Below are 15,101 nucleotides of genomic sequence, written 5' to 3' on the forward strand. Positions count from 1 at the left end.
GTATAAGTTTATCATTTTTCGTGTTGCCATGGTAACAGGTTTCTGACAGGCATATTTTACAAAATTCACTAATATCGGTTATAACAGTGAAGTTTACAGGTTTCCTTGCTAAACCGCACACATTTTCTTACATTAACTACATGTACATCATATGTAATTTCATATAGCTTTTATGATTTGATGTGGATTATTTATGTTAATTTGATGATGTCATAGGTCAAAATCCAAGATGGCTTAGGGATAAACAGTCAATTTTCCTTTCAAAATTGTCATTACCTGATATCTTTTAATACAAAAAATATTCAAATAAGCGTTTTTAGTCTATTTCCATTATGTTTCATTGTGTTTTGGGATTATTTGCTGAAAAATTGTATTTTCTAAAATTTGAAAATTCAAGATGGCGGACCTAAGATGGCAGATAGGTAACATATATTATGATGTCATCTTATGACGTCATTTTGCCGTCATTGCTGTTGCTATTGACAACAAAAGTCTTAGCAGACATTAATATTCTGTTTAGTCACCATTTATACGGTTCCAGCCAATAAAGTCATGGGAATGATGTCATTATTACATCACATTTTGTCATTATGACACCAAAGTCATATTACACATACTTCACTTATACACCATTCTCTGTAAATTTGGTGGTCATGCGATAAATAGTTTAGGAGTTACAGGGTTCCAAAGATGACCAAAAAAGCCTGGTCTGCGCCCAAGAGGGACCCCCATTTCACGTCCCTTTTGGAAGACGGGTGCAGCCCCAGCTGAGATGCCCTTCCCAGGATTGAACCAGGGTCCCAGTTACCAACTAATTGGAACCAAGAGCTCAACTGTGAGGCTGGTACCAGTTGAGCTACAGGGACATCAAAAAAAAAAAAAAAAAGACTTTGACTTTATTTCTGAATGAAGACAGAATACACGAACAGTTTTTACTACATGCACAGAACTTACGGTGTCATCAACGGTCAGCACCACTTCATTCCATGCTCTGTTATATTCCCCACGTACAAGGGAACAAGGGACTGCGATCCGGTCAGCAAGTGCCTGTCCAGAAAAAAAAAGAACTACAATATATACAATATAACCCAGTATTATGCTGGTTCATCAAGACGAGGCCTGAAGAAGTGTGTTATTAAGTCACAAAATACATGTATCACATTCATCATACATTTATGTGGCAAATAGTTCAACAAATAGAAAGCAATATTTGACCAAGGTTTTGATGCAAGTGTGAGTGTACCTTGAAGAGCAAGGCCCGGTGATAGTGAATGCCAGTCTTGATCCGTCCAATTGGTAAAATGTTGGACTTCAGCTCATATTTCATTTGACTGATGGGTAGTTCGTAGCTGAAGGTTGAAAGCTTGCCTCGTTCAACAGGTCCTCCCATCTTGTGGGCTACAAACCTGCAAGGATGGCAAGGCATAAACAACACTTGTATACAACAAGGTATTGAGGTTCAAGACTATAGCTAAAACCAAACTAGAAAGGCAATATTTGCAAGCATGTTTACCTTGAAGTTCATGATCAGTCTAGCTTAACAAACTAACTGCTCTGTTTATTCTTACTCAAACAAATTCATATACATGTCCAATGTAAACTGTATTGTAACCAGCCCCTCCAGCTCTGTCCTGCCTGGACTTGCTGAATAATGTTATCAAACACCACAGGGTTCGATTCTGCTACACCTCCAGTAACCATGGTGACAGCTGTCAAGTTTATTGTTGTAGACTACTTAGAGCCATTTCTGCACCAACTTTTACCTCCAAAGCTATAGAACGTTACAGTTTTTAACATCTTTCTTGCTTTTAGCTCTCACTAAGTTGTTAAGAACTTAATAACATCGTAGATTACAATAATAACATAATGTATAAAAGGACAGGTTTGACATGAGAGTTGAATATTTTCAATAACTTGGCAAATGATACATTTGAAAAATGTACATAGCTTTGCAGGCCTTGAGCATTACAGCTGCTTTTTGACAAAGAATGTGCCACTGATGATGTGGCAGTGATGCCCTGAAATATCCATTGGAAGTTTTAAGTATTTCGATATCTTTTGCACACAATTCTACAGATAACATGATTGTTTCGGGACATACATACAAATATGATTTATATGCTTTTTTTCTTGAAATTTGTTTTCTTGTCCTTATGAAAGGAAGTTTAAGTACTGCCACAAAGAACTCACCTTGCGAGTGCCACAACCTGCTCCCTTGTGGTAGGCATGGGCCTGATTTTGCTGGAAACTTCACCAATATACTCATACAGGGCGTGGTCCATTGGGGGGTGGTACGATCCACCCTCACCCTCTTGCTGCTGGTTAAGAATGAACATTGCGTGAACAATGGGGACCATAACAAATGTTGAGGTTTAGAGATATACACCTTTTGGCTTCGTTCAGACTCTTGTAATGCCTAATGGCACATGAGGCAGCAAGTTTCCTTGCTGTTTCATTAGCAGTATATTTTTACAGGGAGGGGTTGCATTAGCCTTAGGTTCCTTTAACATGCCCCTCCTTGAGCATGGGACCCCCATTTTACGTCCCTACCAAAGGACGGGTGCAGCTGCAACCAAGATACGTACCCTTCCGAGGATTGAACAAGGGTCTCCCAGTGAGGCCTAGGAAAATAAATGTTGTCTTTTTGATTGCTGTTATGAAAAAATTGAAACAAAATCAAATGAAAAAAGTGAAATACAAGAAGATTTTTGGTGACACCTCAGGGGCGAGCCTAATGGTATAGTATTGTGTGCAGTTTGCAAGAATTCTAGAAATTGCATAGGAATTTGTCCACGGGCAGTTGTAGTCTCTGGTATGTTTGGATGTTCGCCCCCATGACCTCAGGTCTTGGAATATTGTAATGTGGGTCATCCATGCCCCTTTTGGTATTCCATTGGTATGTAGGTCATCTAGGCCCCCTGGGGTACTACACTGGTATGTTGTCAAAGTAGGTCAACCAGGCAGCTGGGGTCAAAGTCCAAAGCAGGAGGTTACATTCCAACCCTTTGGGGCAAAGTCCACGGCAGGAAGTTACATTCCAACCTGTTGCTAGTGTTGGAAATTCCTGACAGACAGACACACTCACACGAACACACATACCACAACAGAACAATACATGCTACCATAGACATCTTCTTTGGATATCCAGTATGAGCAACACCAATTTACAGTGCCATAGACATATTACATTAACACATCACCCACAACAACAACTGTCGCCATGGCAATGTCTGTTTTTCCATTGCCAATCTTGTTGAGACTACTTGGAATTCTGTTTTGAATTCAATCATTCAGATGTCAGATCAGATCGAAAATCTTATGTCTCTTTCCAGCAGTTGACAAAAAAAGGCTAGGGTCATCAAGTTGTCAGTTGAGTAACCGTACATGCAATATATTTTTTCCAAGGCCTGACCAAGACCCCAGCTACATGCACTATAAAGGGACAACATGCACCCTGTCATAACAATAAAGCTGAATAAGTTATACCTGTAAAATAAGCTGCAGAAGCTGCATCTCCTCTTCCTTCTGTTTTTCTTCCTTCTCTTTGGATGCCTTACTTTTTCCTCTGCGAGAAGAACAAAATGTCTTTAGATAGAGATTTTATTTTCTATCATACAACCTATGGCTTTTATAGCTTTTCCACATTATGACAAGTGGTTTTACCAACATCAAATGCAAACTCAATGAAAAACTATACTAGTAATGAGACTTCTTGCTTTAAAGAGAAAACAAAATCAACTAGAAAGGCAACATTTGCGGGAGCAAATGCAACAAATCTCGCCCATTTCCCTCCCCATGCAAAAAGCGACTGTGGCATAGAGACTAACGTTTGTTGTGTGTCTGCAATGTTGGTATTTGAATGAATAATTGAATTGAAGACCAGTCAGAAATGGATCTCTCCCAATTTGAAACCCTATGCATGGATGGGCTCTTCCAGGCACCCATATTCATACTGGACCATTAAAACCCACCTTCACCAAAAAAACTGGACCTTTTTGATAAGCACAACTCTCTATTGTTATTGTTATGTTATTGTCAACGTCCCAACACGGGATGTTTCCTAAGGTGGGAAACTTTGGACACTTTGTGTTCACTCTTGTGCGCAATGGTGTCCAATCTTGGTGACACAGGGGTAGAAAATTCGTGTACATAGCGAGGAAATGTCAGGTTTCACCATAGTGTCCAAGCTTGCAAACTTGTGGATATCTTTCTTTCCATGCAGTGTTAAAATAAGAAAAACACTGTGTGTGTCAAAAAATACCACCAGAAAAGTTTTGAACCTTCTCAATTGCACTTAACTTCAGTAGGACACAACAATAACAACACAAGGATGGGAGCCAGGGAGTAGTGAAGTTGTGCCTGTCTGCACCTGTCAGAGTACTAGTAGTGCCCCTAATTAAATTGACTATTTCAACCAATCAGGTTGAGCTTGATAAATCCGTATTACAATGCGCTCTCTCCTTGGCTGACCGAATTAGTCCACCTGGCCAGATGAATAAAGATGTGACCTAAAGGTCAGTGACCCCATATGAGGAAAATAGCCGATGTTCTCCCCAAAATACCCTCTAAAATCGTATTTTGATGTGTTGCATGCCAAAAGTGTGAATGGGATTCTTTGAATATTTGTTCAATGTACCCCCATAGTAAATTTCAGGTCATTTGGATGTATTTCCAGAGCACAGGAGGCCAAAATGTACGTTTTGGTCAGAAAAACCTCAATAAAATCACTTTCAAGGTCAATATCGAAAAAAGGAAAAAAAAGCTCCCAGGGTATTTACCCACTCTACCTGTATACCAAATTTCAGCTCAGTTGGTCCAGGGACGACCGAGCTGAGTCGATTACAAGATTTGACAGGAGAAAGAAACATTACGAACACAGTATGTTGCGCCCAACAGTATGTTGGGCTCAACATAACTAGAAAGGCAAGATTTTCGAGAAAATGCTGGATATTCCCCTCCAATTAGCTACACCTCAAATATGACATCTTTAGCATTTACTATAAGCCTAAGGAATTATGAAGTTTCTGCATGAATTATGCAAAGGAGGTCCTCATTAGCATAAGTTATGTCCAGGTGTATTTAACTTTCCTAAAGGTACCTACATGTGAAGTATGACATCCGTAGCATGTACCGAAAGGGAAATACAGGTTTCTGCATAAATTATGCAAAGAAGGTCCTCAGTAGCATATTTAATGTCCAGGTGTATGCACCTTTCCAAAAGGTAACTACATCTCAAATATGACATCCATAGCTTTTACGGTAAGGGAAATACAAGTTTCTGCATAAATTATGCAAATAAGGGCCTATAGCATAATTTATAGCCTGGTGTGTTTACCTTTCCTAAAGGTACCTAACGGGGGGTGTCCATAGTCCGGTAACTGTTCTAAGTGAATGCGCATGTCTTTTATCATCGTACACTTTGCCCTGAACCCACCAAAAACAAGCTTAGATCTTGTAACAGGCATATAACTGTGATTAAAGCTACACATACATAGTTTTCATTTAAACAGTAGCGTTCCGCACTTTGTTTTATTACGCACAAAAGTCACGGCAGTTTTGGGGTTTGCATTCTAGTGGAACGTTCTAACACAAAAAGGGGGTCCAAACTCCGGTAAGGTGACAAGCAGGTCATTACCGTGGATGTTTAAGCATCTCATGTAAATAGAATTACACTAAAGCCTTGCAATATCATTTTTTATTGCAAATATGTGCCATATTTTGTATTACAGTAATTGTTCAAATACGGTGAGATAGAAATTTCCCTTGTCACGATGAGATCAACCTGCCGCCGAAAACAAAATGGCGGGACACTGTTTACGTTGCCTGCGATCGTATGCCTTTACGCTTTCGGCTTCATTGATGGTCTTTTCAACCTTGTCATTGATAGCAGCAATATCTATGGGATTTTTTCAGTCGGTAGGGTTCAATTTTCTGGAATGGTCGGCGCTCTGCCGGCGGGTTGACTAATTTAATTGTGTTAGGCACCTCTTTTGGCTGCCGTCATACGTCATTGGTAAAGATGATGGAGCAACAGGACGAACACTGGGGCGTCATTTTAACTCCGATTATCCAACTTTAAAGGCAAAGATGGTATATAGGTTTGTTTTAAGAGGAAGTCTAATGAATGTCCTTCCTATATGTGGTGGTAACTTTTTACATGTTGTCTTCTACGATGAACAATTAAAGAGTTTCGAAGGGCATGTTCTCGATGCGTTCGCTTGTCAACCCGCACGGAAGGCGTCAAACTTGTGCAATTTTTGAAATCTTTATCTGTTGGGGCTTACCAACTTCAACACATACTCCAACTTCGTGGTGATTTACATGAAGGTTTAGTCCATAACTAGGTGTACTTATCATATGCAGCTACCCATGCATATCTCCGCAACAACGATTTTTAAAACCTTACCGGACTATGGACCTTACCGGACTATGGACACCCCCCGTTACATCTCAAATATGATATCCATAGCTTTTACGATAAGGGAAATACAAGTTTCTGCATGAATTATGCAAGTGAGGTCCACATTAGCATAATTTATGACCAGGTGTATTCACCTTTCCTAAAGGTACCTACATCTCAAATGTAACATCCGTACCATGTACCATAAAGGTACATATAACTTTCTGCAATAGCATTAGTAGAGCTACCACCCCACATCTACTTGGTTTTTGACAGAAGAAGAAAGGAGAAGAAGAATAGGCAAGCAAAAACAGTATATTCTCCCTCCCTACTGAAGGGGAATATAATTAGTAGTATTACATATTATTCTAAACTAAGTTGACTTACAGCCTTTGTCACAGAATGAGTCAGGTCTCTGATAGACTACACAGTATTTTACCTTTCAGAGACACTTGACTAGAGTTCCTCGACCTCGTACCTTTGCCAAATGATTTTAACCTTTTCGACTGTTTTAAACTTTTATGTATGTTTCTCATTTATCATGCAAATAAGGTCATCATTTGCATAAATTATACCAGCTGATCATATTCCCCACCCAAATAGCATAAGGTTGTCTTAAGTATGACAGTATCTTAACAAAGAAGGTCTCGGACCGTATTTTTTTTACGATTTCGAATGTAGGCTGACACCCTCAGGCCGACGGGCTATAATTCCGCCAAGAAAAGTAGAACGGAAAATGTAATCAAATCGGTGAAAAGCAGTTTTCTGCTGCTTTCCGATGTATTTATCGGTATCATCCGTTGTCCCTTTATTTTGGGTAGAAATGATAGTAAAATGTAAATTTTGGACCCGAAAATTATCATTTTTTTCCACTTTTTTGATCGAACCTGCTTGGAATTAACAAGTTTTCCTGGGGTCACGGCATATATGCTGAGAAAGCTAAGTAAACGGTGTCTCTGAGAATTAAAAGAAATAAAAATGGTCATGTGATAACATTTTCGCAATCTCCGATGACGCAAATTCGGTGAAAATGCATTTAAAACGCTGCTATTTGGGTCATCAGGCAAAAAAACTGCATCACCGTTGCCGCGGACTAATACAAAAAAAGGCTTTGATGGCGAACAAACTTCACCACGCCCAAAAATACTACAACTCAGGGGCTTTTCAGGAGATAATACATCTCATTATGTATAAGCAGCAACACCTGTGCTGCATTGCTATGTGAACCAGTCAGAATTGCCTTGAAGAAGGTGACAGATGGTCACCGACGTCGGTGGAATAAATCTCTTAGTTGTGTAAAAAGAGTCTTTTTATTCATGTTGTATACAGTTTCTAGCTAGCCCTTTCTGTTTTGACCACTAGCTGTAGGGTCCCTGGGGACAGGCCCTGCCATCCGGGGAATATCTGGCCCAGTTTGTCAACTGACAGGTTTTAGGGGTCTTATCATGCAATATGGCGGATTTATAAACTTTTCTCATTAATCATGCAAATTAGGGGGCCCAAAACTAAAACATTTCGAGATTTCATACAGACCTACCGACATAGCAAATATCAAGACAAACCACCCAGGTATTCTCCAGCTATCGTGTTCATACACAGACGCACAGACACACATGCTCGGCAAAACATAACCTTCTTGGCGAAGGTAACAAGTTGCATACTGTATGCAACTTGTTACCTTTGCCAAGAAGGTTATGTTTTGCTGAGCGTAATCTGTATGATACAGGTTCCAGCTATTCGCAGCGCTACACCTGTCCCCGCGCGCCACAGACGGGTGATTAATTAACCCAATTTTGACTTATAACCAATCAGAGGAGGTATGTAAATAAGGGCGTATGCTAATGAGTGCAGGAGTACATAAAGGGGGAGATTTTAGCATAGATTACGTGCAGTTTGCCTTTGGTGGAGGTCGCTGGCGGTTCTAGGAGAAATGACGCGGGTTCCTCATCCCCTCGGCACCGTACCAAGCGCCGTGGGGGCAGCTCTTCAGCCGTCGGCTAGCTTAGTTTCCGCAGCCTTAGTAGCGCCCGCCGTCCCGAGGATTCAGGCACCGCAGGAGCTGCCGATGGTGGCCCCACAGGTTCGGCACTGGGGGCAGGCAGGAGTTCGTCGGCGGCCCCACAACAGCCAGGAGATTCAACTTACGGTAGCTCCAAAACGGGTAACAGGTAGTGTCGTTTATATTTTGTGGCGGGATGTGTTTTTGGGAAAGGTAGGACGGTTCGTTGAGGGATGGTTTTCCGGGTGTTTTGTTTTGTGTCATGTAAAATGGCGGCGTGTTCTCACCTCGTTCGGAGGTGGCTAATTTTTGTGATACCCACATTCGTTTGCAGCGCTAAGAATGTTGAGATGCATTAACGTCTTCCTGTTGTACAATTAGGTACCTTAGCAACAGCCACCCCAGCCCCACAACAGCCACAAACTGCACGGCAGCTATTTTAAAGTGAGCATGCGGTGGCACCTCGTCAGAACCAGCAAGCTCTGGAACAAGCTTGTCACCAACTGGAGTAGAACGCCGCCCCCCTCCCCCCGCTACCGCCACAAGAGGTATTAAAAGCCAAGGAATTTTTCCGGACGGAGTATTGAAGAAGATTTTAATGGTGTATTTGGTGGTAAGGTGCAATTCTATCTGTACTTTTCCCGCTTTATTTTGGTAAACGGTTGGCATTTCTTATGAAGACAATGTGTTGCATGATTTGTGAATTATGGTCGATTTTTGGTGGGGGATTTGTTGTGTCATTTAGGCAGCACTAGTAATCGGGGACAAAGAATTTTTGTCATCTTCAGCTGTTTGTAAGTTTGGGGGTCTCTTGTGACAGTATGCCGTGTTAATTTTGTGTTGCCCATACTCAGATAGCCTGTGTGGCTGAGGACCTGAGTGATGTAAGCCTGTGTGGCTGTGGACTCCAGTGTTGTAGGCCTGTGTGGCTGAGGACCCGAGTGATGTAGGCCTGTGTGGCTGAGGACCTGAGTGTTGTACAAGCCTGTGTGGCTGTGGACTCAAAGTGGTGTAGGCCTGTGTGGCTGAGGACCCAAGTGATGTAGGCCTGTGTGGCTGAGGACCTGAGTGTTGTAAGCCCGTGTGGCTGTGGACTCAAAGTGGTGTAGGCCTGTGTGGCTGAGGACGTCGAGTGATGTAGGCCTGTGTGGCTGAGGACCTGAGTGTTGTAAGCCTGTGTGGCTGTGGACTCCAGTGGTGTAGGCCTGTGTGGCTGAGGACCAGAGTGATGTAAGCCTGTGTGGCTGAGGACCTGAGTGTTGTAAGCCCGTGTGGCTGTGGACTCAAAGTGGTGTAGGCCTGTGTGGCTGAGGACGTCGAGTGATGTAGGCCTGTGTGGCTGAGGACCTGAGTGTTGTAAGCCTGTGTGGCTGTGGACTCCAGTGGTGTAGGCCTGTGTGGCTGAGGACCAGAGTGATGTAAGCCTGTGTGGCTGAGGACCTGAGTGTTGTAAGCCTGTGTGGCTGTGGACTCCAGTGGTGTAGGCCTGTGTGGCTGAGGCCCCGAGTGATGTAAGCCTGTGTGGCTGAGGACCCAAGTGATGTAGGCCTGTGTGGCTGAGGACCTGAGTGGTGTAAGCCTGTGTGGCCGAGGACTTGAGGGATGTAAGCCTGTGTGGCTGAGGACCCGAGTGATGTACGCCCTGTGTGGCCGAGGACCTGAGTGGTGTAAGCCTGTGTGGCCGAGGACTTGAGTGGTGTAAGCCTGTGTGGCCGAGGACTTGAGTGAAGTAAGCCTATGTGGCTGAGGACCTGAGTGATGGAAGCCTGTGTGGTTGAAGATATGTGTGGCGGTTAGTCTGTGTGGCTAAAGACCTGAGTGATGCAAGCCTGTGTGGCTGAGACCTGTGTAGTGTAAACTAGCCTATTTATTAATAGGACCCTATGTGTTCTTTGGGTGGGAACCCTTCCAGATGGTGAGATCCTCGCAGGCAACAGTGGATGGTTTCCAGACGGATCAGTGAGGAGTAAGGTCTTTCCTTTGGGGAAGTTAGAAGCAATGTATATTGTTTTGATAGCCCGTTTGATGCACCTCAGCAAGGGCACTCCTACCAGCTTCAGTAGTACTACTACGAATGGCACCTTTACGAGTCTCAACCGCCTACGAGAGGTGCTGTGGTTGTAGAAGAAACAGGCTCTTGATTGATCAGGGCCCAGTAAGGAGGAGATGAAATAGAGATTGGGAGAGAAAAATGTGAAGGACTGAGAACGTTTTGCATCTACTGTGATTTAATAGGGTACGTTGATGAAAGTTAGACATCCAGGTAGTAAGATACGCCAAAGATATTTACTCAAGCAACTGGATAAAATTTTGAAAATTTTACCCTATTCAAAATTGATAGGGTATATTGGTATCTGATGTGCTATATGATGAATAATTTATCTTCGTGAAGAAGCTAGGCTCACAACCTTGCATGAGGAAAAGAAAAATGAAGTGCAATTGTTGGGTGAAGTGCAGGAACTGTATTTGTCAGAGATCGTGTTACAATTTTCAAAACTGTGTTGACTATCTAGATTATATAGTGACAGTGTACAGTTGGAAGTGGGTAACATTTGTGCAGTAAATGGCTTGGTTTGGTGTGGAAGTCAGTAAAACATGAAAAACAATAGGAAAGATCCCTTCAGAAAACTTCCAAGTAGTGGCATACAAAGGAAGTTTTGAATAAATTTGTTTACTCGCCATGCGTTGAACGGTTTGGAAAATATTGTTCAGACGGAAGTACATGTAAGGAAGAAATCTTGCTACCTGTGTGTCCATTGAGATGTGGGTGAACATGTTTGTGTAGTCTTTAATCGCTGAGTGGATGTGATTTGATAACGGACTGGACTAGCAATAAAGTTTGGTGTCTACTGCATCTTTGGCATTTTTTGATAAGGTGTGTTTTTCAGTACATTAGGAGAGACTTTTAGTAGCTATAGTTTGACGTTGTGTTTCGGTTTTAGCGCCATGGCAGACACCAGGGGCTTTCCTGTTCCCTTATCCCCACCTTTGTGGGTTGGTGTTTCCCAGGGCTGACAAAGTAACAAGCAAGAAACAGAATTTTTATAGTTGTAAAAGGTATTTTGTTTTGGGGTTCTTTCTAGTTCTCTCGCGCTAACTAGTCAAAGGAGTAATTTGGCAAAGTGGGAACTTGATATCCACTTTGGCCCAGAGTCAGTGGCTCGTAATAAGTGGGAGAACAATTCTTGTGTACATCGAGTCAGCCTTGGGACAACACCAACCCTTCATGCACCCGCCTTCAGAGAGGTCTTGAGGAAAGTTGTCAGGGCATTACCAGCATGCTAAAAATTTTGAGAGTGTATGACAGGTGATATTCATAAGTAGGTTGAAGAGTGGAAACTGATAAATGCGACAATACAGCCATGTAGTGATTCGCCAGCAATCTGGGACATGACTGGGTTTCCATGTAATGGGGTGTGGTGTTTGCTATTTTATCTGTACCACCCTCCCATTTCGTCATTTGGAGAGAAATTCGCTAGTTACATTTGGTATTGGATAGGTTTTAAACACTTAAGACATTGCCAACACTCGTTGGTGGGGCCTCAGACTTCCCCGGTAAGGTCTCGGGACCTAATGTGGAAGCCTTGGTATGCACCTGGTTAAGGCGCAAAGGACTGAAACACCCTTTAAGTTGGTGAATGTTATCTCACCTGCTGGAGGATATTGGGACTGGTGGGCATGGCTATCTGGTGGTGAAAGGGGGTAGCTGGTGTGTAACGATCTAGTGGATAGTGTATGATGTCCCAGAATTAGGAGGACCAATGGGATTCAACAGCGTATTTGGAGCCATGTTAGTTACTTTTCTGTAGGTTCGGCCAGGATTACTAGTATGCAGTAGGGCTGTAGTTCGTGGACACCCGAATGGTGAAGTTTTTAACGTTTGCCAAATGTGTGGTTATAAAAGAAAGTACTTGTTCAGAGATTGCCTCCTGGGCCAATGAATGTCGATAAGAGGGTTCGGGCACTATTAGTAGGCAAATAGAACAATCTGTTACTAGGTACACAAATCAGAGGTCAGTGTTACAAACCTCTGAAAAAAAAAAATATATATATATATATATATATGGGTAGTATACATATGTATTGGAATTTGAAGCATCTCTGGAGTCGCTTCCGAAAGCTTAAGATTTGAATATTTGCCTCCCCACAACCGGTGTTAAGGTTCCTAGTCTGGAGAGACAGTAAAGGGCAAACAATAGTTTATGTGAATGCGTGTCCTTCTCTACGTCTGGCACAACCTTCAGATTTGCGTGTGCCCTCGTGGTAGCAGGGACCATAGCTGCGGAGATAGGGAAGTTAAGACCGACCACCTAAAAGACAGTAAAAAGAGTGTGTCCCGTACATGTTTGTACGGCAATGCTGTGTACTGTGTGTCTTCTTTGGTCTTGTAGGCAGTTCCTCGTGCGCATCCAAAAGAAATGGGCCGTAGCACCGTCACATTCACATTTGGCAAGAGATAGTGCGTTTTTGTTTTATTCTTCAAGTGATCATGTTTGTTGGGGGATAAATTTGATGATCTAGATCACACAAATCTTAATGAGATCATGAGGTATTCAGGTAGGTGAGGTCTAATCACACGAAGGGTAAGACGGACCTGTTACACCCACTGTGTTTGGATTCAGAGAGAAAACCTAAATAAAGTGCGCACCCCGACTTTAGCTGTGACCTGAAGTCTCATCTTGAATGTTGAAATTTCAAAAAAGTGCGCACTTCATTAGAAGAAATACGGTACTAAGTAGTTGTCTGGAGATGTATCGGGACATTCGTAAGAAATGGGTTCTGTCTCTGTTAAAGGGTGTTTAAGGCTAATCGTTTTAGAGCAAAGTCATGAGCACGGAAAGTTGATTTTTGTCGCGGCAGCAGCGGCTACATCGAGGGTACATCTAAAGGGGACAGACCTCTATGAAGTAGAGTCGGGGCATAGAACGAGGTGCGCTTTGCCTTTAGGCACAAGCCGGCTCATCCACGTAAGATATAATGGCCGCCTGGTGGCCGGGTTTGGCGGAGCCAACCGTGCAGAACACTACTTGAACTTTAGGCATCAAGGTAAACAAGACATAAGGACTTTTCAAGATCTACATCTGGTTAGGATATGGAGATTTACTTCCGGACGTTTCGAGTTGCATCCATCACTTTTCCTCAGCGTTCAGAAACCGGTAGAACGAATCAATACTAGTGGTCACCCAAAGGTGAATCGTGTTGAGATAGTTCCTGTGGTAAGACAACGCCTGTGCAAGTGTTATTTTTGTGTTGGAAAGCAGGGTCCCAAGTACTGGAAAGGTCTACACGGAGTCCTCCCTTCCGGTTTAAGGTGGGGTTGTAGATACCCTAGTATATATCGATGGCCTCTCTGACGCCGCATTTATACCACCGTGGTCTCAAGTCAGAGGGAATATCCTTGGTGTCGTTGGGTACGACGGTTGATGGCAGATGAGTAGCCACTTCTTGTAACCTTGTAATGCGTGTACCTATCCTTGACTGACTTTCCCAATGTATAGATCGCCGCATGGTGGATCTTCACAATTAAGTCTGTAGATGACATCAGATTTGGTCTCTTAGTGTACACGGTCTTAGGGTTAGACCAACTGCGGGCGGGGAGAGGGGTTTCGATGTTGGGAGTGATGTTAAAACCTTGAAGGATTTCTCTGAGCCGAAGGTTCTTCATTACATGAAGTTGGCTAGGGTGTTGAAGGCTAATAGCCAAGCGGGTAACATGACAGCAACACTGATTGATAGAACGGAGGGAGGCGTGTCAGACAGCGCTAGTCTAATCCAGCTGTACAAAGCGTGGAATAAATCACAAGGTTACAAGGCTTCGTGACGCTGTGTGAGGAAAATAACACGCTGGAGTAAGGTTGGAGAGTAGTACAAATTACGTGGTGTATCAAAAAGGGGAAGAAGGTTGGGAAAGTATTGGCCTTTGATGAACTTGGTTGCAGGGGCTATATGTGTAAGTGTTGGTGTTTTAGACGATGGAATAGTCATGACCTCACACTTGGATGAGTTGAGCTCCATTACCCACCTGTCCTTCCAGAAGCAGATACTACTACATCTGCTTGTAGTTTACTGCAATCGGATAGACTAAATGCTGTTGGGGAGAGTGGGGTTTTGATGTTGGGAGTGATGTTGAAGCCATGAAGGTTTTTCTGAAGGTTCCTCACTACATGAAGGAAGTTTTGCTAGGATGTTGAAGGCTAATAGCCCAGCGGGTAGCATGACAGCAGCTTGTCAGACAGCGCTAGTCTAATCCACAGCTGTACAAAGATTTGAATAAATCATAAGGTCTCGTGACGCTATGTGAGGAGTTAGAGGAGAAGGTGTGAAGGTAACACGCGGGAGGAAGGTTGGAGGGTGGTAAAATTACATTGTGTAGTAAAAGGGCAAGAAGGTTGGAAAAGTATGGGTCATTGATGAAAATGTTCCACCTCGGAGGAGGGTTAGGTTTGGGAGAAGGGGGTAGGTTTGGGTAAGGATTGGGAAAGGGAGAAGAAGGGGGAAATGAGAGCTCGTTAGAGCAAGGACGGAGGGAGCAGGTCAAGGGATGGAACTTTTTCCACACTCCCTATCTTTCCATCACCTGTCTGGGGCGCGGGGGATGGGTGTGGCGTTGCGAATATTCTACTATTCGCAGCGCTACACCTGTCCCTGCGCGCCTCAGACGGGTGATTAATTAACCCAATTTTGACTTATAACCAATCAGAG

General features: G+C 43.1%; 1 protein-coding gene and 1 long non-coding RNA gene across 5 annotated transcripts in view; one reads left to right on the forward strand and one right to left on the reverse strand.

Annotated features, from left to right (window-relative positions):
* Positions 1-15,101, reverse strand: part of LOC136431428 (armadillo repeat-containing protein 3-like) — an 84,314-nt gene that overhangs the window by 3,035 nt on the left and 66,178 nt on the right. For 3 of the 4 annotated variants that reach the window (XM_066422801.1, XM_066422799.1, XM_066422802.1), the window contains 4 exons: positions 3,487-3,565; positions 2,191-2,318; positions 1,244-1,406; positions 955-1,047 (listed from right to left, as the gene is read on the reverse strand). In XM_066422801.1, coding sequence (XP_066278898.1) covers positions 955-1,047; positions 1,244-1,406; positions 2,191-2,318; positions 3,487-3,565 — 463 coding nt within the window. The remainder of the gene's footprint in view (positions 1-954; positions 1,048-1,243; positions 1,407-2,190; positions 2,319-3,486; positions 3,566-15,101) is intronic. The other variant, XM_066422800.1, reaches the window with a different exon arrangement.
* Positions 8,116-11,250, forward strand: LOC136431430 (uncharacterized). Its single transcript, XR_010755059.1, has 3 exons — positions 8,116-8,568; positions 8,781-8,947; positions 9,254-11,250. It is a non-coding gene; the product is annotated as an uncharacterized lncRNA (long non-coding RNA).

This window comes from Branchiostoma lanceolatum, chromosome 3, assembly GCF_035083965.1.
Source record: "Branchiostoma lanceolatum isolate klBraLanc5 chromosome 3, klBraLanc5.hap2, whole genome shotgun sequence".
In the NCBI taxonomy this organism is placed as follows: domain Eukaryota; kingdom Metazoa; phylum Chordata; class Leptocardii; order Amphioxiformes; family Branchiostomatidae; genus Branchiostoma; species Branchiostoma lanceolatum.